Here is a 23,953-nt window from a genome sequence, read left to right on the forward strand (position 1 = left end):
GAAGACAGGGATTTGTAGGTCTTCTGTGATCCTGTTTGGGCTTGTTTTGTTTCCTTTCTTCTGGGAAACCTTTAGTGCACATTGAGGTTTTTGAAACTTTCACAAGTCCCGTTCCAAGTTGTAACACAGTTGTTCAGAAATGCAGCACATTGCTTGACTGGTCTTGTTTCTTGGCATCGCTTATGTCAGGGAAAGGATGCTAGAGAGTCTGGAGAAGGGAAAATTGGAAAGTGTGCGTGCTTATTTAATAAAAAAAAAAAAGAGTGGGGGAGAAAAATAAGCCACACGCAAAAAAATCCAGTAACCATGTCTGCCGATGACCTTTGGGGTTGGAAATAGTTTGATAATAGCAGTGTGGGGACAAGCAAGGAAAGTCTGTGAAGTCACTCTAGCAAGAACAAAAGGAAAAACCATGAGAATATTCCCAGTTTCTGGCTGGCTGGGAGCTGGGTCCTGCACAACTCCGGACCTCTGCGCCTGGTGCTGCCCCAGCACACCCAGCAGAAAAGGGCATCGGACAGGGATGAGGAGAGGTTGCCTGGTGTGACCTGAAGTCACATAGATGGTCTGTGGGAAAACACCGACAGAGACTCTCGGGGAGACTTAAGGTCTTAAATTGCCAGCTTTGGCTGGGCATGGGTGCAAGGTCCTGCATGGATTTACCCAAAAAACAGCTTGTGCTCTGGAGGGGCTTTCTTTTAGCCTGCCTTTAGCGCTGTTAACAAAGTTGGAGAGAAATTGCTGCAGAGTTAATATCGCTAGTTAAACACGTCGGATCTTTTCTGCGGTACAGCAGCGAGGAGAAGGGGTCCAGTTAATGTTGGGGGGTTTTGGGTAGGCAGTAACTTGGGTAAGCTGTTGCCTCCTACATCTGCTCTTTGTGCAACGATGAGTCCAGTAAATGATTTTATTTTCGAGCATTTTTGCAGAAGGGTATTATTCAGGTATGTGGATAAATTGCTTTAGAGCTCTTGGGTTCAGTAATTCTGTCTCAGAGGTACCGCAAACCATTTCTCCTAGGTTGTCCTCTGTGAACTACCTTCTGCTATTTAAAGTAGATACAAATTTAGCTCAAAGTGTTCCCTTTGCCGCAGACTTCTCTGAAAGTTAAAGCTTGTGACAGTTCCGTTCTTGCTGTGCTCTTGACTTGTCTTCAAATCCAAACAAATGTCTTGCCTGTCTCTGAGCTTCATTTCTGGTGGCTCAGAAGGTAAAATGTACTTATATTTCTTAATTTCCTTAGGAAACCTTCCTGTCTTTCAACTGCCCTTCTTCTAGCCTGCTTCTCAGCTCAATGCAAGAGGTTAATGAGTTGTGTAGACTTAGAGACCTACAGTCACATGTATAGTTATGCGCCGTCTTAAACTGTTGGATCGAAACCTTCCAACCGCTGCCAAAGGTAGGCGATTACCTTCACACAGAGCAGCGAAGCAGCGGAGATGTTGAAATGTGAGCAGCGGTAGAAGGCTGCGACCAAATTCACTTGAGCTGTTCCTCTGGCTGTTGCGGTTCATGTGAGGTTGGGTTTATGCAGGGTATATCGCTTTTTGAAAGAAGACGGGATTTCTTTGCAATTGTGCTTGGAAGTAGTTCAATATACTATCTGGCGTGCATTTATAATTTGAAAATAGATTAAAAAGGAGGCAAATTGAAGTATAACAATAATGGATTAAGAGAAACACTTATCTCACTTCCTTTCGGAGGGCTGCGCGCGTGGTTTGGGACCCAAACGCTCGGGATTATTCGGTCGCTGAAGCAATAAATGTTTTGGATGTAAACTCGCTCCATGCTGCTTCTGGGACTGAATCTGACATTTATTTTCCGATAGTGGTGGTTTTTATCTTGCTGTTATTTAGCCACGCTTTGTTTGCCAACAGGTCTCGCTGTCAGTAACGTAAGGTATCTTCATGTGTTAACGACAGGCTCGTCTGTGTGCCCGAGAGGGAAGCGTAGCTCCAGCCCAACGTGACAAAAACCCCACAAAATTGCAATTTTTTAATATGTGAAATAATGTTGACTGAGGAGTTAATGTGCATCAACAAAGCCTATACCTTTGACTCAGATAACTCGTTTCTTCAGGTTAATCTAGCGTTGCATGAATAGCTCCAAATGTGGAATAACTCATAAAATAAGAGTTTTTTCATCTTACATAGGAATGACCTAGGTTTTTCTTTCTTCCAAATAAGGAATTAATAATGCAATAGTTGTTGTTTCCAAAGAGCTCGGCTTTTTTGAGCAGTGTCTCTTTTTTTTTTCCCCTCCTCTAGACCCAGTGAAACACATGGGCGTTTGGAGCCTTTAATAACTGTTTGCAGAGCCTGTTCTTGATTTCTTTGAGAATTGCCAATGATTTTGATGTCAGAGTTGAGAGGTACAATTGTAGTGTTAAATTTCTCAAGTCAGACCGGTTGAAAAGGAAGGTCAAACGCAATAACGTCCAGGTTCCTCTGGGCGGGCGGGGGCGTAGGATAATGTGCGATCGCAGCGTTTGACGCAGACGGATCGCTCAAGAAAAAGTTTGGCTGTCACAAAACTAATAAAGAACAAGCCTCCGGAGAGATGGTTTCAATGATGCAGGTGTAGGAATCGAGGAGTGTATTTACATACAAGCCAGCTTAATAGCGTGGGATTTATGCTAAAGTGGTTCTTAATGCAATACAAATTGAATACCCTGTCTTGCTCAAAACGAGGAAAATGTTAGAAGGAAAGATTTTTTATGGCTTTTGGGGGAGAAAGTGTTTGGCTTTTTTTAGGGAACGTAAAGGACAGCAAGATGGATTTCTTCGGGTGCTTGCCATGTTAAACTAGTGCTTTAGGTATGCGTGTTGGATTCGGAGCCAGCCTTCCAAGTTGGTTCTCTGTTGCCTTGAAAATCAAGGTTTTGAACAGATTTGGGCAGGGTTTCTGCAACACGGACTTAAAATTAACTTACTGAAAAAGCAGATAAAGTTTGTTTGGGTTTTTTTTTTTTGTAAACTGTGACATTAAAAAGAAGTCCTTAAAGAGAGCAGCTATGACTCTACAGCCTCTTGCCGAAACTCCCATCTTTTCCCTGCGTCTCTCCTACCCTATAAAACAACTATTACGTGTTTATAAGTTAGCGCTCCATGTCACTTATAAAAGAAGACTTATTCATAAACTTCTGGATAGACAGTTCTGTGGGAATATAACTTTCTTGGCATAAAACAAGCCGCTTTTTCCAGATAATGTAAGCTATACCAGGCTCTTTAAAGTCATAGCGTGCTATTTATTGTTTTATAATCTATAAAAGACACCAGTGCTGAGCCTTCAGTGTTATTGAGAATGACACTACGTCCACATCGGCAGAAAAGATAAGACAAAGCCCAAGCAAAGCTCCCGTTCCCCGCGACAGTCGCCAGCAAGGTGCCGAGGGCTGCTCGGGGCTCGCTGCAGGGCTGCCCTCCCCGTGCCTCCGCTGCCGGCGGCCAGCGCCGGGCAGGTCACAGGTGGCACCTCTCGGCTTTTGGGTGGGATTTGCTGCAAGTTAGAAGTTCTTAAAACAGACTTGGATGTATTATCTCAGCTTTTGAGGTCAGGGCAGATGGTTTGGACACAGACACACACACACACACACACGCCTTAGATTTTTTTTTTTTTTTAATGGGCTGAAATCAGTATTTACTCCACCATCCAGAAACCAGCGAGCAGCCACCGCGTGGTTGTCTTTGCTTTCTGAATACGCTCAATATTCGGAAAGAGCACTGAGCCCACAAAACCATACAGCTCACCCAAAGGACAGCCGCTTCGCAAATCTCCAGGTTTCCAGCTGCCGTGGATTTGGGGATGACAGATGGGGATGGCATCGGTCAAGTCCGTGTCCAAAAGACTGCTGCTGCTCCCTGCTTGGGAGGAACCGCCGTGCTGCCAGAGCGGGCTGCTTCGAACCCGACAGAGAAACCGTGGCTACGCACCCCCGTGAAAAGGAGGCATCAGCCCTCAGCATGTGCTCATGTTTACTTATCCTATTTATAAGGACCATCCAGTACTCTGCGCACTAATTATAGCAGCAGGGACTGGAAGAGATTTCCTTGCTCATTGAGTCCAGGCCTCAGCTACCACAGGCAAATTCCCTCTGCACTTGCTTTCATGAAGCCTCCTAGTATGCTCTGAAAGCGCTTAGGATGTTCTCCCTAGCGTCTGGATATTTCCAGTGGCAGCCCAAGCTGGGCTGAGGCTCAGAGAGACAGGAGTGGGTGAGTATCTTGATGTGGGTATCTTGTGTCTGCTACTGACGGGGTTAAACAAAGAGTAGAGTGGACCTGGTGCTCAACTGGAAGATGCTTCCGAGGCTGGAGGACGGATCAGCGTCGCCACTGGAGACCTTTAATGTGCCCTGCGAAGCCCTGGGTGCATCAGCCGCTACCTGCTCCTTTCCCATCCCTCCCTTCAGCTGGACGGGGGTGCTGGGCTGAGCATAGGCATCGCGCTCGAGTTTCGGGGTTGTGGCCGGAGCATGTTGGTGATGAGCTGCCTGCTGCGCTAGCCTGGGACGCTGGGCAGCCCTGCGAAGCAATGCCGAGTGCCTGCTCCGTGCGCGCAGGAGTGCCTGGCTGCCAGGGGGCTGGAGGAGAAGAGCTGAAGCATCGCCGGCGTTACTCACACCGCTGAACAAAGGTATCCTCAGTCGCTGGAATACACCTTGCCCGTGTGCATTTACAGGAATAAAACCCGTACCTTGTTACTGGAGCAGGGGATGCCAAGGAGGAAGGTGCAACCGACTCCTCCGCAGGGCCTGCCCCGCGTGAAGTTGTAAGGCGAGGCACCTTGTAGAAACCTGCCTGCTCTAATTGATAACACATTACGTCTCAATGGCCAGCGCTGCGTGGCCGGGGAACGATTTTAATGGTAAATCAATAGTCTGATAGAAGCAGACCAGAAATCTTTTGACAGTTATTCAAGAGGGACTTGTCAAAACACGATGTATTTATGACCGAGTTCCTGCCTGCCTGTTCAAAGGCACTTGAACCCCTGCCAGATCCTAAACACGCTCGGATTCCCAGGAGTTATATTCAGCACAATAAGTGGATATTTCACAGTAAATATTGCCTTGTCAGAAAGCTGGCATAAGCACCCAGTTGACAAGCAACAATTGGCTGCTTTGTATGGGTGCTGCGAGGGCTCGTCTCTCTGTCGGCGGCAGTGCTTGGGAGCAGAAATTTCTGCCCGGCTCCAGCCGTCGTTAGCCTTAGGAATTAAAAATGCTTTAAAGAAAACTGCAGATCGTTGAGTCTCAGCGGCCTCCATCTGAACAGTCAGCAGAAGGAATTGGAAAGGCTCGATGATTAATCACAAACACAAAAGCCGGCTGCTGGCTGACGGTAGGTATCCGCTCTTCTCCGAGGAAACCAATTCATCAGCGTTATTTGTGATTCATAACACTTATTTGAGGCAAATAGGCTTATTTAGTACACGGCACCCTGCGCTTGCGTGAAGTTACAAACCAGAAATGTTAATTATTCTCCGTCCTCTCGCCGCTCTGCAGCCCGTCCGGGATTTGGGCAGCGCGGTGTAGGCTGCGGCGGGCGTGCGGCGCCCGGCGCATGGGCTCGGTGCCGAGAGGAGAGGGGTGCTCCTGAGGGGAGGGCTGTGCTCCGTCCTGGGGTTTCACGGTGCGCAGCGTGGTGCGGCTCCAAGGCACGTCTGGGCTCTCTGCGACGGGAGAACGGCAAAGGTTGGGATGAAGAGAGGGATATGAAATGATTTATTGGACTTGTCTGTGTGACTGGTGTTTGTCATCGCTGAGGATGGCTGGCAGTGCACCAGGGAGCACGGGCTTTAAGTGTGGTCTTATTTCTAACAAGAACTTACACCCTCGAGTTACACAGTCCTGACTGGGCAGGGGTAGTTACTATCCGGCTGGATAGACACGAGGGGATACAGTCCTCAGCCATCACCTGTATTTACCCAGATGGTTAACTGCCTGGAAACTGCGGTGCAAACCGGGGGTGGAAAATCATCTTCTGGATGCCCAGGCCCCTTCAAGCAAATGCAGACCCAGAGGAATTATTTGCATGAACCCACGTGAACCCCAGCTGGGAAGTTGTTCGTGTAGGAGGAAATGGGTACGGTGGGAAGGGTGTCCGTGATGAACCCCAAACCTGTGACCCTCAAAACTGATAAATCATGGGGAGAGGGAGTAGATTTGGGACTTGGAAAAGGGCTGCCCCAGGTGACCCCAGGAAGATGGGGTATGGTGTGAACCCCAGGTCCTCTGCGCTCATGGCCGGACAGACAGCAGGTGAGACAAACTAAAGAGCAATCTTAACCTAGAAATCAATTACGTATATCGTAACCGTTTCTTCCCATCTTATATCTGAAAGTTTGATCTTAACTTTGTTTTGGAAAAGGCTTTGCTAGGTTTGGCGTATTGAACCCCCCAGCTGCCCGGGCGCCGGGATCAGGGTGATGAGCAGAGGCGCAGCTGATCTCGGCAGTAAGGTTAAAACCCGGCAAAGCAGCATGAGTGCCGGTGCCGCCGGGAATGGCGGGGAGACCCCATGTCCTGCCGGCACGCCGTGCCCGGAGACTCGGCGTAAGCTGAGGACGTGTCCTCTGCCTTTCTGCACCGCTCCTCCGGGCTGGGACAGCAGCACCGTCTCAAACTCTTCAGCAGATAGAGCTTCAAGAGCATTGCACTTTCCCCAACCTGCCTTAATTAATTGCTCTGTAATTGCACAGAGACATCTGCTTGTGCTTCCCACCTTTTCCCGAGAAATGCATTTCCAATCTGTATTCCTGTCACTGTTCCCTTCTGCTTTCTGATCCCGTTTACTTTGCTAGTGGCTTTGATTCCTGAACTTCTCTTTGAGGAGTTCTTGTCGAGGGGAATCTTTATATTTCGTAGGACTTGAGCAAAAAAAGGCGAAGCAGGCGGGGAATCTAGAATGCATAATTACTGTCAGATCCTATCTGCAGGTTTTGTGAGGAAAGTACGTTGTACTCTGTGAAACACCCAGGTTTAAAAGCTTCACAGCCTTCTAGTCGGCTGTTCTGTAGCACAGGGGGAAAAATGTGCATAACATCTGGTCTCTATCATGCAAGAGGTGCTTTGAAATTTGTGTGCTATTGCCAATTTATATCGTCCTGTTCTTTTTGTGCGTGTCGCACGGATCAGATAAGCCTGTAGTACCGGCGGATTGCTGATTCCTGTTGCACCGACACGTGCCACCTCTGCCGCCCCGTCTCTCGCGCGGGGAGGGGGTACTCGACCGCTGCTTTTGGAAACAGAAAAGTGGCTCCAGGTTTTTAATACCAGTCTCTTTCCAGGAATAAAATGAAGTTTATTTCGTTTCGCTGTCCTGCTCTTGTTGCCCTGAACGTCCTCTCAAGTTCCTATTCATTCTGCCCTTGCCCATTAGCAATACTTTATTAGTCCCCCACCTTCCCCTGCTCCTGCTGGGTAGCGATTCTGGCTTTCTGTGCGGTTTTTCTTGGGAGTTGTCAAAGAATAATTACGCCCCATTAACTCCACTTTGTATCATTACTAATTCACACCTATAGAGTATTTTCCAAGCAACTGATCTCAGTTGTCTCTTAATTGCTGAAGTCCATAAACTCTATTAGGCTGAAACCGTGCTAAGGATTTGCACCCTCTAAAACGTTTCCCTCCAGTGCGAAACATAACAGAGAATGTGAGTGCGGCAGCTTTATCAGATCTTATTTCTTCTCAATTTAAGCAAATTATTTGCTTCTGGCTCTGTTGAAGACTACAAAATGTGTATGAAGATGTAAAAAGCGAGAGACTGGAAGCACGGTGGAAGTACAGATCATGTTCCCAAGGGGTTAATCCAAGTTTGAGTTACTGGGTGATGTTGGGTGGTTGGCTGAGGTGGAAAACCGAACGATATCCCTCTTGCACCCGTTCGGTGGGTCGGAGCAAGCAGCCTGTGTATGGTCCGAGGTCCAGCTGTGTCAAATATGCCCGGACTTGCGTTGATAGGCACTGACCCAGGATGAGGATCTGGAGCTCGGCTGGGCGCTGCAGCAGCCCAGCACCCGGAGCACCCCCTGGGATGCTTCCCAAAGGACTTCACCTGCAAGGGAGCTGGCACTGGTGAGCGATGGTGGGAGAAACCGGGTTTCCCGGCTGCCCCGCACCCAGCACGGCGGGCGGTAGCCAAAAAGGCAGCGTTGTGCAGCACGGGGCCGGTGGCTTCTGGAGGCAGAGCCAAACGCAAGCCCTTGCCAGGGGCGCCAAGAGAGCGGCAGGAACAGGCAGATGCGTTTTACCAGTTTATTCCATTTAATGTGATTAATAAGCAGTTTCATCCAGGTTGAGCCTGAAGCTTAGCGTGCTCTAAAAAAATCACCCCAAACCCCCCTACCCCAAAGGGAGCAGTCGGTGTACGCTCTTCAGCTAAAGCACTTGTCCCTGCCTGGCCAAAGAGCTTGTCCCGCACCCCACCTCAGGGCCGGCTCCTTGGGCGTCCCGGTTGGAGCGGACGGACGGACGGACGGATGGACGGAGCTGCTGCCGTCTCCGTTTGCCGTCAGCTGTTTCTGCGAGGAAATAAAAGGCTCAATATCCGAGACCTGCTTGAGCCAGCGCAGCGAAGTGCTGCTCAAGCTCGCTTCAGATAACAAATGGTTTCAACTGAGCATAAAAGAAAAAAAATACTGTTGGTGGCAACCCTTATTTCCCTGGAAAAAAATCCCAGACCCCTGGCAGAGAAACAGTTTCTGCACAGAAAACATGACACTATTTACAAAAAGCGATGTCTAATATCCTTTTCCAGCTTGGAAAGAGGAGTTTGTTTTAATACATCCTTTTTTAATTGCCATGAGCTGGACTTGTAAATATTGTAAGTGGTTGAGTAATAGTCATCTGTGAGCGGACCAAATGAAGGGACATTTTTTCCGCTCTTGGAGCCCTAACATATTCCCACAGCCCTGACGGGGGACAGCATGGAGCAGATATTAACCAAAACAAAAGCCTTCTAATTAAAAGATCGATTAAGCCCGGAGGACGCCTGCGGGCGTGATGCCGGTGCCCGACGCGTGCCGTGGTCCAGCGGCCGTGTCGGGAGTTCACGTGTTGGGGCTGCGTGGGGAGGTGATGGGGTGGACCACAGCGATCCAGTCCATTTTCAGAACAAGATGCCTTTCCCTCCTTGAAGAAAGAGGAGAGAAAGGGGGGAGTTCTCCCTAAGAAAGGGGAAACTAAGGAGAATTCGTTTTCTCTAGCAGGCGCCCGACAGCCATGTCGCCTTATTGCTATCGTTTAGTTGAGAGAGAAGATCTGCTTTGCTGGTTTGCTGGATCAGTCTTCAAAACGATCCATAACTTATATTTTTTTAACACCGTCCTTCTGCAGAGCAGCATGGTGTGCCCGAACTCAAAAACACTCGTAAAGTTTTGTAAGACGGTGTTAGTCATTCATTTCTGCTGTCAGCCGGTGCGGGTTTGGGGCAGGACGGAGCACGCTTGGGCCGAGCTCTGTTAGACTCTCGTTAATGCTGGCTGATCTTCATTTTCCCAAGTCAGGTACATACCCGAAAGCCCTGCTTTTGCTCTGCAAATAGCTTTGTCTGAAAGCAGGAGTAGTTTGTATGGGAAACAATTTCCTGATGCAATTTGGATTTCCTTCTGAATAATCCTTTGCCCCCGTGGGATGGTACAGAGGGATTCTAGGAAAGCTTAACTGGCCTTGCCATGAGTTAAACATATCCCTTAATCTTTGCGAGGCAGATGTTTAAGTAGGAAGATACCCTGCAGGCACTGTTAAAAAAAAAATAATTTGAAGGCTCGGGAAGAGAAAGAACTGCTCTACCAACGTGGGGTTTGAGTCCACGTCGCTGTCCAGGTCACCGGCGTGCAGGGATCTGGTGAGAGGCTTGTACGGGGGAAAATCAGTCTCGGGGAGGAGGAGCAGGACTCAGAGGAAGAATTTAATTGCAAAAGACCAATTGTTAAAGGTGAAGGCAGCAACCTTAACGTCGTTTCATCTTTTCCAGGAATGCTGGTGGTGATCGTGCTGCTGCTGATCGCGATTGCTGTGGTCGCTGTCTGGCCGACGCACTAACGCGGGTGCGGGGCCCGGCGGAGCTGCGGCTCGCCAGCTGAGCGCGGAGGGCTCCGGAGGAGAGAGCGACTTTGTGCAAAGGCCTTCTGTGCTTTCAATAAACTCAACAGTATGAGAATGAAGCTGTGTCCGCCAGACGTCCGTTCTGCCTTCGGTGCACGGCTGAAGAGCGCTGCGTGATTTGGAGGGTTGGCACTCGACAAGGACTCTCTTCCCGCCTTCATTCGGCATTCGGCAGGCTGCAGCTGGCTGTACAACAGATGCGCTCGGTGCATCTGCGTCTGAGCCCGCGCTGGGGTCAGGGTGCTGCCTGCCCGGCCCACCACCGCTTCTGTTGAGCGGTCCGTCGTCCCCAGGGCTTTAAAATACTAAAATAAAGGTGCGGTTTGCGAGTACAGCGGTGGCACTCCTCTGCTTTCCGATACCTTCCTTCAGAATGAAAACTCTTACTTGTTTCAAGGAATAAATGTTTTTGGGGAATGACTGCATCTGGATTCTGGCAGGATGGGACGTGAGAGCACGCGGAGCCCTGCGGGGCGGCGCGGGACCCCATGAGCTGCCCAGAACCGCTGGCGAGTGAGTCGGTCCTTGGCCCCTGGGGGAGCGTTACCGGCGTCCATCTCCACGGACAGAAATGCACCCAGCAGCGGGTCTTGAAGCAGCGGAGAGCCCTGCCCGCCGTGTGCCCGTGAGGAAGGCCTGCTCTCCACGGGCTCTGCCGCGCTCTGCCTCATCTACGTACTACGTACTAATCTCGGCGATCGAGGTCTGCCTCTTTCTTTTATAACTTTTCACACACTGTTAAAACTGAGAGGAAGGAGTACCTATTTAAAAACTAATGAAAAAGAAGTATTGAATGTTCGCTTCTGGCCAAGAAAATCATTATTTTGTTATACGTGCCAGTTTGATTTCAGAATTGATAGAGCAAGCAATAAATACTGAATAAAAGCCGATCCATTTATATACAACTTATCTGCCTGGGTTTTTATTGTTTCCTACCATCTCGTGTTCCACTTGAATGATTCTCCAACGCTTCCGTTTCCTGCGAGCTGATTTGGAGAAGGAAAAAAGCAATTCCTGGCAGACTTCGTGTGTATCATAACATACGTTTCCTGGCGGATCCGTAACACTTGCCAGCCCTGGGCTGGTCCTCATCTCCCTCCACGGCTCTCACCGGGCTCTCAGCACTCGCATCCCTCTCCCTGCTCTCTGCCCGCACAGCTGGGGCAGTGGCACGTCGAGCAGGTCTAGCGCTGGTCTGGGAGGTGGGAAACCAGGGTGCCCTGGTGCTGCATCCCCTCTTGAGCGACGCGAAGCCGTTTTGCTCTGCTGGACTCAGTTTCCCCATCTGTCAGGTGGGACTGAGCACTGGCCCCTTGGTTAAGTGCTTGGCGATGTGCAGATTGGAGTGCAAAACTGCTCTTCTCCTTGCAGGTGTTGGCTGGAGCTGAGGCTTTGACCCAGTCGCTCCCGGCTCCGAGGTGGGACCGACAGAGCTGGCTATGACGGGAGAAAACGGGGGTTTGCAGGAAGCAGAGGCAGGGAACTGTTGAGTACCCCACCGAATACAGAGCACATTGACGGACAGGAGCCGTTCCCTGGCGCTGAAGAGCACCATTGCCCTGGCTGCGTGCTTCTGGGAAGGGCAGGGGGTAGGGGGGGAGCAGAGCTCGGTGGAAAAAAGCCCCCGTAGATACCTCTGAGCCTCGTGGTGCGGGGCATGGGGCTTCAAACGGGGCTCCATGCTGGTGCCCAGCCCGTCTTCGGGTGCTCAGCATTGAAGGTCAGAGCTGGAGGGAGACCAGCTCCTCTGGAGGGACTCGAAAGCTTGGGCCAAGGCGGATTGTGCTCAGCTGGCTTCGGCACCCTCGTCTGGTGTTCGCAGCCAAAGGTGGGAGACCCAGGCTTGGACTTGGTGGTAGGTAACTAGATACCACGTTCTGCCTGCGAAGCAAACGAAACGGTGCCCGTGGCTGGGAGGGAGCCAAGTTGTCCGTGTGTCTCCATGTGCTTTGCTAGAGAAAATCCTTCTTGAAGCCTTTAAAAGTCCCGTCCAGGTTGTGCCTGCTTGCTTGCTTTTCCCTGGAGAGATGCTTCATCTTACAACCTTCAAAGGAGGGGAGGGGAAAAAAATTGTTTTACGTTCTCATGGTTTTCAAAAGGACACAACAGGTTTTTGATTAGCTTATTGCTTGATCTCAGATTAGAAACGGAGCTTTCAGCAAGGCTGCTCCAGCTGGAAACACATAAAGGGCAGCTTTGGAGACGTGTTCCAAACTTCTGCGGTCCTGCGGTTCGTGTGCGGAGGGATCGACGCTGGAAACTGCTGGAGCTGCTCCTCAGCAGCAGCAGCCCGCGCCCGAGCCCCGCAGCGGGATTGCGCTCACGGCTCCGGCGCAGCCTCCCGGGTGTTTGGTGACAGCAGGCGAATAACGGCGCCGGTTATCAAGATGAGCCTACGGACCTGGGTTTCTAATTAAATCTGTCGTTTACGGAAGGAATTAAGGTTTTGTTTGAATTCCCAGGACACGCGGGATGGATGTGTAATTCATCCTGATCAACGTGTCATGGTAACTTTGTTCTGATAGAGGCTTTAAAAAGATGTTTTCTGACCTGGTGGGTCCTCAAACACATTTTTTCTGTTAGTGCCTGGGGAAGGTAGAAACGCGAGGCTTTGCTCTGCTGAAATGCCTAACAAAGGGGTTCTCAGACTTGCCCTTTAGGTAACATTTAATGTGTCGTGTGGGTGAGGAGTTTTATTAAAAAGAAGTGGATTTGGCAGCGTTCCGCCATGTGTGGAAAGCTTTTCTGTCTCCCTGCCCCGCCGAAGAAAAAGGCAGGTTCCAATACCAGAGCTGGTTGCTGGCTCTGAGCAGGCGGGGTTGGAGGGCCTGGCTCGCCGGGGTCCGCCGCAGTTTTGCCGCGCTGCTGCCTGCTCTGATCTGCGGGCACGGGGCGCGGGGTGCTCAAGCTGCCCGATGAACCTGCGCCGCGGGGCTGCTGGAGTCGCGCACCCGCGGAGGCTTCCCCAAGCTGAGAGAGACCCCGTTTCCCTGGTGCCCACCCGGAGAGCCGTCCCCGGCTTCGCCTTCCCTTGCACCTCCGCCATGTCTCTGGAATGAGGACCTGCTAGGGAGTTTAGCCGTTTCCAGTTGTTATTTCATCAAAAATACAAGTGCTGGGGGAAGATCTGGTACGTGTTAGAGGTTCTTACATGTCCAAGTGCCCTTGGTAAGAAGTCCCTAGCTCCTACGTGGGGATAAAGATGATCTTGAAAGGCTGCTGGGCATTTTCCCACGCCCTTATTTCTGGAGGTCGGGTGCGAGCTTGGTGCTGGGCTTGACACAGCAGAGAGCTGCTCTCCCGTGCTGCCCGGCGGGACCAGGCTGAGAGCAATAGCTCCGGGTCCAGCCCGCAGTGGGAATCGCCTCTTTCCCCTCTTTTCAGAGCCACTGCGTCTTCTTTGGACACCCGGCCGCTTGCCAGGAGGACGCGGAGCCAGAGCGATCTGGGAAACCCATTTGCTTCTCTGGGGAGCCGCAGGCGACAGCCCCGGAGCAGAGGTGGTGGCATTCGTGACCCATTTGTCTCCGCAATAAAGATCTGAGATTTCTGACCTCCGAGATGTTTTTGAATTCATAAATTACCAGTGACGCTAAGGGCGTGGATCACACGCGCTGACCCCGCGGCAGTTTGCAGGACCTTTTGCCTGTATTTTTCTCTCTGGAAGTGTTTTGCTGCCTCAGTTTCCCCCCGCCGCCAGCTTTCTAGCATCTCTGTACCACCAGCCCGTGCCTGGCCTCGAGCACCAGCTGCTTCAGCGGCGCCTGGCGCCGTGGGCGCCCCGTGGGAGCTGGGTGATGGAGCCCGGACCCCTGCGGCCTGTGGGCAGAAAGGGACGGCGCTGGCAAGCAGCCTGTGGATGGGGGCAGCAAACAGGTGCGGAGCGGGGCTGGTGGCTCCCCTGACCCCAGGCTCTGGCTGTCCCCCATCCCCATGCCTGTCCCCCATCCCCACACCTGTCCCCCATCCCCACGCCTGTCCCCCATCCCCACGCCTGTCCCCCGTCCCCATGCCCGTCCTCCCCCTCTGCGCGGGGTCCCGCAGGTATCGGCATGCCCTGGCTCTGTCCCACTGCAGGGCACGGTCTCCTCCGGCGGCAGAGGAAGGATGGGGATCCCGGCGGGATGTACCGGTGGGATGTACCCAGTCCAGAGCTCACAGCAATCCTGAAGAGCCCAGAGGTGCCGGCGGGGACCCCCACCCACCACCGTGAGCCTGCGGTGACCCCCCTGTCCCCAAGGGCTGTGGCCGCCGGCGGGGAGGGTGCTGGGAGGGTGCTGGTGGGACAGACGGCGGGGACAGATGGCCAAAAATAGCTGTGTGCCACCTCGGCCCCTGCCAGAGGGACGCTGGCAGAGACCTGGGGAGGTGGAGGGGACACCGTCACCTCCCTTCCCAGGTCCCCAGCCCTCGGCCTGGCTGGCCTGGAGGAAGCAGAGATCCTTGGAGGTTTTTACAGTTTACAAGAGTTTATTCAACTGGTTTCTGACTTTAGTTCTACTGGGTGGGTGCTGAACAGTTACAAGCTCCTTCGGATTCAATTACAGCCAATCTAACGAAACAAACAAATGAAGAGGCAAAAAAAAAAAAAAAGAAACAAAAAAAGGAAACAACTTGGAAAAACAACAAGAAAATCCACAACTTTTTCACGTGTCATTAAATATATTCATATATAATAACCATAATATATTAGTATGCATTGTAAAGAAACATCGCCCAAAGCAGTATGCAATGGTCATAACTAAACAACATTTACAGTTCAAGATATTAACAGAAATAATAAAAAAAAAAAAACAACCAAACAAACCCCCAAACGAACACAGGTTTTGTGAGGGGAGAGGAGGCGGGTGTGCGGGGAGAGGGCACGGACACGACGAAACGAACAGAAACGAGACGGAACGACTTTTGTCAGGTGCTACCGTCGGGTGATGATTGTTTTGGCATTTCAGCTGCTCTCCGAAGCCGCGCTGAAGGTGCCGCGGCCCCTTCCCCGGCCACCCCCTCCGCCCCCAGGACCTCGGGCCGGTCCCCGGGGTGATGGGTGGGCGCTTGGGTTCCTCGCTGGGTGTAACGGGGCCGGTACCCGGCCGCCCAGGCTGATGGTTAGGAGTGGCATCTTGTCCCTCTTGGGGTGACGGGCCAGAGGTCTCCCCCCAGGAGATGTCCTGGAGCAGGGAAGAGTCGCATCCCCAACATCCCGAAAACGGGGCTGCTCTGCCTTCCCCAGCGGAGGAGGGCTGTGTACCAGTTACACCAGCTGCTCCTGCAGGTCGAGGTTACTGGGAGCGCACGAGGGGCACTGGGGGACCACGGGTGGAGCAGACAGGCTTCTCTAGTCTGGTTGGAAAGGGCAAAACTCCAACAGGGATCAAGGGGCAGGGTCCTGGTGGGACAGGGATGGGGACTTTGCTTCTGCAGGTCACTCTGGCTGCGACAGGCTCCAAGTTGTTTCATGTCTTGTGCAAACTCCGTTTCTTTCTGATTTCCCAGGTTGCGTCGGTGCCTGGAGGGGTCCGGCCACGGGACGGGGTGGGTGGCGTTTCTTCGGCAGCCTCCCGACCTGGTGGGATCGGGGAAGGGGCCAGGGCTTGTTCCCGGGGGGGTTTGGGGGTGTCAGGGCTGTGCTGGCGAGGACGGGCACGCTTGCCAAGCTTGGAAAATGGGAGCGAGCGTTGGGTGTCCAGGAGCGCTCGGTGGGCAGCTCCTGAGTCCCCACGTCCCCTGGCCTTGCCTTCCTGCTCTGGCTTTGGGTCGGATTTGGTTGCTTCTAGGCCATTTGGTCTCCTGCAGTTCAAGGGCATCCTGGCAAACCGAGGACAAGCTGTCCCCAGCCGGCGCGGGCTGTCCCTGCCATCAGCTGATGCTAGCTGCAGGAGAGCATCCAAGCCCCGCTTTGGGGCTTTAAGCCTCCCTTTAGACACTTGAGATCAGATTTTATCCTTCAAAACTTGGTGGCTTGGGTTCCCTTGACTGCAAAACTGTTGGTTCTCCTTGAGCTCTGAAGTAAGGAAAACCAGACTGGCTCTGGGTAAGGGGAGAAAACACAGGCTTGGGGGGTTGCTTGGTGTCCCGGGTGGGATTTCTCTCCTAATACCCAAATTAACTTTGGAGGGGCCTCGTGGCTGCAGGGGGAGGCTCAGCAGAGCTCCTTCCCTCCGGGTGGTGTCTCCAGCAGCCCGGGGCTGGCCAGTGCTTCCCTGGGAGCCCTCCGCTTTACACCTATTTACATGGCTGCCTCGCTTTATGGTGGTTTATGTCATTATATAAATATTGTCAATTGCTATAAAACAAGGCAAAACCACTGGAAAATGTCATAAAATAGATGTTTCCAAGTTTCCTAAAAGGAAAAATATCAGGGAGGTTTTGCTTTTCGTAGCGACTAATGTTTGCTTCTCCTCCAGGTACCCGTCCTGCCCTCCCTGCCTTGCCTTTCCACCCCGGCTATTGCCTGTCTCCATCGGTTAGGTGAGCTCCGATACCCCCGTTCCTCGAGGGCCGGTGTGGCGGGGGAGCAGCCTGGCAAGGGGACGCGATGGCAAACAGCTCAACAGCCAGTCCTGCCCATGCAGTGCCCCGGGGGAAGACGCTCCAGCCCTCAGGCTGGGGCCTGGGCTGTGAGACGGAGGCGAGGCAGCCGCTACCTTGCTTCGTGCATTAGAGATTGGGAATTATAGATTTGCTGGTTTCCACCCCCAGCAGAAGGAGGAGAGCAATTTGGGGAGCTCCGGGTGGGTCACACTGTGCTCATCCCGCCCCGGCTGAGCCCTTCCCTTGGAGCAGGTGTCTGCCCGGCGTTGGCTGCAACCTGGCCAAGGCGTAGAGCTCTGCGCTGGCCCCACTGCCCGTGGGGACGGTCCCTTGGCACCCGCCGTCCCACCTCCTGTGTCTCCCAGGGGGGCTGGCCGCCTTATGCAGGGCTGCTGGGGAGCTCCAGCTCCAGAGGGAGCGAGGGCAGAGCTGGTGTGTGTTCGGGAGAGCTGGATGAGTTTGGGAGCGAAACCATTGCCAGCCAGGACCTCGGTGTCATCTGCGCGGATTTTCTATCATGAGAGGGTTCATCAGTCTGCTGATGGAGGCAGAGAGGACGAGGCCCATGAAGGAGGTCTCAAGGGTGGCCGCGGTGGAGACCCAGGGGCTGCGAGGGGTGAGATCTTCCAGGGCACCTACAGGAACTGGACGCCAACTTATTTTTTTGCAAAGTCTGGGTGTTTCCTTGGGGATCCTGGTTACAACTCCTGGTCACAACTCCTCGGCTGTGAATCGGTGGCTGGGAGGGGGCCAGGGCATCCCATGGGCTCACGCTCCTTCGGCTGGTGGGGGGCAGCGCTCCTCAGGGCGTGGGGGCCGGAGCAAGGAGTCGCTCCCCGAGTTCTGCCTACGCAGAAGGCGCCCGCTAACGTGGGCTCCTCGTTGCTGTGCCTAACCTGGGATCAGCGCATCACCACGGCCGGAGGCCTCGGTCGCTCCTCGGTACTGTACAGCGGGTGATGGTTACAGCTATCGGATACCAAAGAGGCTTCAAATAACCCACATCAGTCGATCCTCGGATCTGTCCTCGGTGATAAGTCTCTGTTTAGTTTCCTCTACGATAACCTTCTTGTTCCACCTAAGCTGAGAATACGTATTTTTGGGGATGGGGGGCTAATTTCCAGCATTGCCATTGATTAGTTCCTTACAGGTTTGATGTTCCCGTGCCGTGCTTTGGAAGCAGCAGATGTTAGCGGCTGGAAGGCAGTTTGGTGTCTCTGATTTCTTCAGCCAACAGGGCAGAAAGAAGCTGGGGGGCACCGGCTGCCGCACGCCTGCACCCACCCTCCTCTTGTTTTATATCCACGTGTGCGATTTTTTTTTTTGTCGTGTTTTGTTTTGTTTTGTTTTCTCCCGGAATACGAGGTACAAACCTGGCAGCCCCACAGCCGCGATTGCCATCCCTCCCGTCCCCCCCAGCCCGCCCCGGCAGCGCGACATTCCTCCCGCCGTCCCCATCGCCGGTCCCTGCCCGCCCCAGCTCTACACAAAGCAGCATGCACAGTCAGTCTCTCCCTCTCACGCGCTCCGTTGCCTTCTCCTCCTTTAGGCTTTCTTACACTTCCCCTTCTTCTCCCGCTGCTGGAACTTCCTGAGCCGCCGAGCCCACGTATCCCGCCACTGGATCACCAGGCTGGTTTTGTCCGCAATGATGCCGCTCTGGTCGGGAGAGTCCTCGTTGTTGCCCAGCAGCAAATACTTCTTCATGGGCTTGATTTTGGGGCACTTGCATGCTATGTCCTTGGAGTGGATCCATAGGGTCTGGTCTCCGCGCCGTATCCGGTTGCTGCCTTGTTTGTAGACGGAGATGATGTTGACCGTGAACTTCCACCAGTCGGCATTTTTTTCCGCTTTCAGGATGTGGATCTGGACAGCTGGAAAAAAAAAAAACGAGGCAAGAGAGGAAAAGATCTTACGGTTTGAGCTGGCAAGAAGAAAATGAATTTTAAATCTTACCTAACAGGCTGTGTGAGGACAAGGGATTTTGTCTCCTGAGCCCAGGCTGGGGGAGAGCGACCACGGGTGGTGATTGCACAAAAACTACCTCTGTCCCCAGGCCATCGCCGTGAGCAGGAGTAGCCAGTGCTGGTAGCAGAGGGTCTCAGCAAAGGTACTAAGACCACCATAAGCCTGAGAGATGCTCTCCAGCTCTGCGGCCGCAAAGGCAGCCCTCTGGGTCCCCAGCGAGCGTGGGTATGGTTACCCAAGGCCCCCGGGGGGCTGGGAGCAGCTGTACTCCGGGAACCATGGCACTCCGTGCACTAGGAGCCCTGGGAACGGCACAGGGCTACCCGGAGCGCTGGTGGGGAGCAGGTTGCCTCGTTCTCCTATCCGTGTCCTAGGGAGGACCATCATCTCCCAGGCTCTGGTTGTGAAGCAAACACAGAGGGAGCAGTTCCCCAGGGCTGTTGGTGCAGCAACATCTGCCCCAGCACCTGCGAACGCTTAAAGCGATCAAAAGAATCTTTAAAAATCAGGTGGATTCACCTACACTGGACCCTGCCTTTTCCTTTGAAGCAGCAAGCACAGAGAAGATCCACAAACCCAGGGCCAGGTTGTGCCTGCAGCCCCGGGGGGTGGCGGAGCGCGGGGCAGGGGTTCTGTGCACACAGCGTGCGTTGCAGTGGGCACGGCAGCGAGGTGCCTGTCCCCATCGGCCATGCCAACACCCCGGGCTGCGCCGTAGGACCCGGCACAAGCTTCCTTCCTGACCCATGTGTCCAGAGAGCAGCACGTGCTTCAGCCAGAGGATGGGTTTCTCCAACCCCTCTGCACTCCCTTCCTCACCTCTCAGCACATCTGCACCAGGGCTCTAAGCAGCCCCAGGCTTCAAGAGAAGATGAGCCAAAATCTGGAGCAAAACACTGGGACTGGCCCATATCTCCAAGCATTTGGCATCTGTAGGTAGGAAAGACCTGTTAGGGCCTCCGGCACGTCTGCCCGGGGCCAGCCCAAGGAGACAGCTCTCCATGAGTGCCCAGCCTCGGAGCAGGACACTGAACGGGTTCAAACCTATCAAAGGATTTGGAAATGGGGAGATTCACTGTTGCGTGTTTCTAGGAGATGTTCCTGAGCCAATACTGTTCAGTGCTTGCTGTGGAAGATGACATTCATTGCTGGTTAAAAGCATGGGTGAAGGACTGAGGGCAGGGCTCGGTGATCTTAAGGATGTCAGTGGCAGCACCCAACCTGACTTCTGGGTCTGGTGGACTCACTTGAGCTTCTCTGTAAATACTGAATAGCAACATCGGGCTTGAAGGGAGTATCTTGGTATGCAGCGTCCTGGCAGAGAACTGGGAGATAACAAGCTCCCAAAGCAAGACTGAGATGAGAGGACAACTATGAACCATAAACAAGAGGCTGATGCTTTCCAAGCCCGTGGCTGAGGTTGTGTAGCCCATCTGTAGCCATATGGACTGAGAAAACCTCCTGAGAAAACCTGGTGAGGACTCAGCCCTCCACTGCTCCACCCCTTGCTCTTTCCTGAAGCATGGTTCATGCGTTACATTATCCCTGCACCCACCAGCATCCGTGCTGGAGTGGTGGCCTGTGGTCCCGCAGGGCCAGTGAGAAGGTGACTTGGCATCATGAGCTGGGCAGGAGAGGACTCTCCGCGGGGCTGTCCACAAAAGTGCTGGGATGGCGATGGACACTGGTTTGCTTCCAGTGTGCTCGAGGGTAAGGCTCTGCTCACGGCTGATTTCGGGAGCCCCCGGAGCCACTGTGGTTTTGTCCCATGGGGCAGCCCCAGGCTGCAGCCCAGGTGGCCCTGAGCAGGCTACGGTGACCTCTGCCAGCCCTCCTCCTCCATCCCTACAGCAGGTGCTGTTGTGCCCTTTCTGGGTGACATCCGTGGACTTGGGTTCAAACCACAGGGAAGGATGGAGGCCTGCGTCGGAAAGGGAGCGTTTGGTCCCACAGCATGGCAAGGAAGAGGAGATACAAGTCTGGAGGCAGCTCCTGCTGCTCCGGTGGGCTTTCTGATGGTGGTCCATCATGGCACAGAGACGGCAGAGGAGGCCGGGAGCAGCAGTTGGCTGAGATCGCATCCTCCAGGGAGGCTGAACACATTCCTCCTTGCTAAAAATCAGCTTCCAGGAAAGTATCTTCAGCGGGAAGTGACGGCCCAGCCTGCCCGGGTTTGTTTGCTGACTGTGGGATGAGTAGTCCCCACCAGCAGAGACAGAGGGAAAAACCCGGGTGGCGATGCCAGCCCTGGCCAGGAGAGCAGGCAAGGCCAGCGGCTCCGTGCAGGCTGGCGCAGTCTAACCCAAACCTGCTTTTTGACCAAATCTTTAAGCTTTTCCCTTTTTTTTCCCCCTTCCCCTCCATGCCCTGTGAGCTCTAACCCCCTGCCTGTCCACCTGCCTGTCCCAGCCATCTGGCCAGTCCCTGGTGGGTCCAATCTCGATTGCATAAATTATCAGAGGGAGAAGAAACCTCAAAGAAACCCAGGCAAAACTCTCCCATTTGCCTTGTAACAACCCAATTTTACCCCCCCGCATTAGTGGTGGAGGAGCATCATGCTCGCTTTCAAACCACAACGTGCAAACTGATTTCAGGCTATGGAAGGAAGCGGGGCTCTTCTGCAGCCCAGCAAGGCTTTTTAACACGTTGCAAAAATATATGTGGGTTTTTTTTTTTTTTTTTTGGAGCATGTCATGGACGCCAGATGCTTTCATTAAAAAAAAAAAGAAAAAAAACAACCCTAAGCTCTGACCGTGTATTTCCCAGTCTGGTGTGAAGGTAGCAAAATGTGAAGATTAGCCAATTTTTATTTTTTTTGAAACAAATTTTTCCAAAAAAGCTTAAACCTTTGACCTGCCTGGGTCCACACTGACAAAATGGAGAAAATGAATGAAAAGGAACCGGAGAGAGGTGGTTACAGGAAACTCCGCTCTAAAATACACAGTCTGTATTTTTTTGATGTCAAGGCCCCCGTCTCTTATTTTTTTCCCCTTTTATTAATGAAGTGGAAGGAGTGAAAGCCTCGGTGAAGGCTTGGCTGGCATGGCCGCAGCTGCCTTCACTGACAGCGACTTTTCTGCCCATAACTTTGCATCCAGGACGCGTGGTTTCCCCCAAGCCTGGTTTCAAAGCCCAAGTTTAGCGGTGACTTACCCGGGTATTTTGGTGGTGGGGTGGGGTCTCCAGCATCTCCCAAGGGACATGAGATGTGCGGAGATGCAGAGAGGTGCCAGGAGGAATTTTTGGAAGCACCTAAGCTGGCTCCCCTGGTGAATCCCCAGGGATTTAGGGATGTGTTTCTCATGAAAGAAGGCTTCTGTTCTGTCATGGTTTTGGGGGGACTCAGCTGCACCCCACCACCCGAAAGCTGGCTTTGGAGCTTGATGTTGTCTTTCACCTGCCTTTTCCTAGGACAAAGCTTGGCTTTGCCTGTGCCATGGTGACCTGCTGGCACTTTGCTGATGTTCATTGAACCCTGTACAGATGCTGAGCTGCACTGGGGACCATCCCTGTCACTGCATCCCCAGAAAAATGTCCTTGTCTTTGGGGCAGCCAGACAGAAGGATGCAATAGGGAATGATGGATATTCAAGCGGGTGGCAGAGATGATGCTCCCCTGGCTGTGGTCTCCTGGGAGCGGATGGTGACCCGGAGTGGGAGAACAAAATCAAATGAGCAGCAGCTTTCCCTGTGCTGCCACTCCAGTGACACTGGTTTCCAGTGGCTCTGGTCCAGGTCCCAAGCACAGCGGTGCCTTGGGGTTGCCCTCAGCTTGTGCCCGCTCCTCCCCATGCTTTGCAAATGGTGGGCAGCCAAGCCCTGCGGGTAATTTGGGGCTGGCTGCACCCCCCAGGTATCCTCGTAGCACCAGGGATTTTGCTCCAGGCTTGCTATTTTGCGCCCTGCTCCCTGTAAGCCCCAAGGGAGCCCCCAGTCATCCAAATGGGTGCTGACAGCTGAAGGACAGGGGCTCGAGGGGTGAGGGAAAGATCGGTCCTGGTGAGTGCATGGTGCTGCCCCATTAACCACATCCCACCTGACACGGATGCTGCTGAACCACAAATCCTGCGCCGATGGTGCCTTACACCAGCCCAGGCAATGCGTTCAAGTGTCTCCCCATGTTACACTTCTTTCTAAAGAAAAAGGTGGCCAAGTGGTCCCTGGGCTGCGGGAGGGGATGGGGGGTCCCTGGTCCCCTCCTGCATCCCCCGGGGCTCAGCTCTGGGGCCCGTGATGCTGCCCGGCTCCTTGAGGCTTGGCTGGGAGCCTCCAGCCACAAGAAAGACCTGACGGCTTGATGTTGCAGATGAAAGCAGAGGGGTTGATGATTTGATGTTAATAAAAACAAAAACCAACCCCAAACCCTCAAAACAACATGTTTGAGGGCAGCTGCGTAAAGGCTTAAATAAAAGCAGTGCCTCGCAGCATTCAGAGACTGTGAGTCAGGGGCCCAAAAATCATGAGATTGCCATGAAAAGAGTGAGGCTGGAAAAAAATTATATTTTTTTTGGTTTTTTATTTACTTTGGGGGTTTGTGATAAATCTCCTGATTTCAAGCTTTCCGCTGCCAAAGCTAAGCTGGGACTGGGCTACATGGACAAACCTATGCATCCTATGCGCTAACCTGACTCTGGGAGCTGGAGCTTTGTGGAGCTTCCAGTGATGGGGAGCATCACTGTGCTGGCCCCGGGGCAAGATCCCACGGGACTACGGGGGTGGCAGCGGGAGCAGAGTGGTTTGCTGGGAGAGACAAGAGAGTCTTTAATATGGACAGACGGAAACGGGTACTGGGGACAGTGGCTGTGGATGCCGGTGTCCCAGCCTGAGCCAGGGCTTTCCGAAGGCTCTGGTCCCTTGTCACCGCACAAACAGAGCAGAGCCTGTGTGGATTTTACTCCAACCAGCAGCAAAAGGTGACCTCGACACCATTCAGGTTTGGGAAGGGAAAGGGCTGGATCCTTGCTGGAGCAAAGGGTTAAAATGGGATTTTTTCCCCCTCCCCCTTTTTTTTTTTTCTAATTTATTTGGCGGTGGCTTTGTCGGCCTCCAGTTGCCAATTTCCTACTGGTTTAATATTGGAGATTTATGACCGCTAATCCCAGCTGGCCTGGGTGCGCCCGGGCCCGGCACGGTCCCTCCCCGTGGTGCCGGGGGACCCCTCGCTGCCCCAGCTCGCTCCCTCAGGACGTGGTTATGGGCAGGGATTGCTCAGCGCTTCCCTGCTCCAGGAACGGGATTTCTCCACCATCCAGGGCGGTGGAAGGGGCTGCGAGCTGGGGACGAGCTGGGGACGGTGCTTCTCCCCCGCCTTGAGTTTTTCTGTGAATTTGGGTTTTTTCTCCCCCCTTCTCTC

The 23,953-nt window shown here is 53.1% G+C and overlaps 2 protein-coding genes across 3 annotated transcripts in view; one reads left to right on the forward strand and one right to left on the reverse strand.

Moving 5' to 3' along the window:
• STX8 (syntaxin 8) overlaps positions 1–11,010 on the forward strand; it is a 107,549-nt gene extending 96,539 nt beyond the window's left edge. The window contains exon 8 of the mRNA XM_087750385.1: positions 9,975–11,010. Within this exon, the coding sequence (XP_087606511.1) occupies positions 9,975–10,042 (68 nt within the window). The 3' untranslated portion in view covers positions 10,043–11,010. The remainder of the gene's footprint in view (positions 1–9,974) is intronic.
• Positions 11,011–18,105: 7,095 nt separating this feature from the next.
• The window catches only part of NTN1 (netrin 1), a 105,728-nt gene continuing 99,880 nt past the window's right edge, over positions 18,106–23,953 (reverse strand). For both annotated transcript variants that reach the window (XM_087750831.1, XM_009463198.2), the window contains one exon: positions 18,106–18,507. In XM_087750831.1, the coding sequence (XP_087606957.1) occupies positions 18,179–18,507 (329 nt within the window). In that variant the 3' untranslated portion in view covers positions 18,106–18,178. The remainder of the gene's footprint in view (positions 18,508–23,953) is intronic.

Source organism: Nipponia nippon, unplaced genomic scaffold (assembly GCF_047370975.1).
Source record: "Nipponia nippon isolate SJK-2023a ecotype South Korea unplaced genomic scaffold, ASM4737097v1 scaffold_14, whole genome shotgun sequence".
Classification (NCBI taxonomy): domain Eukaryota; kingdom Metazoa; phylum Chordata; class Aves; order Pelecaniformes; family Threskiornithidae; genus Nipponia; species Nipponia nippon.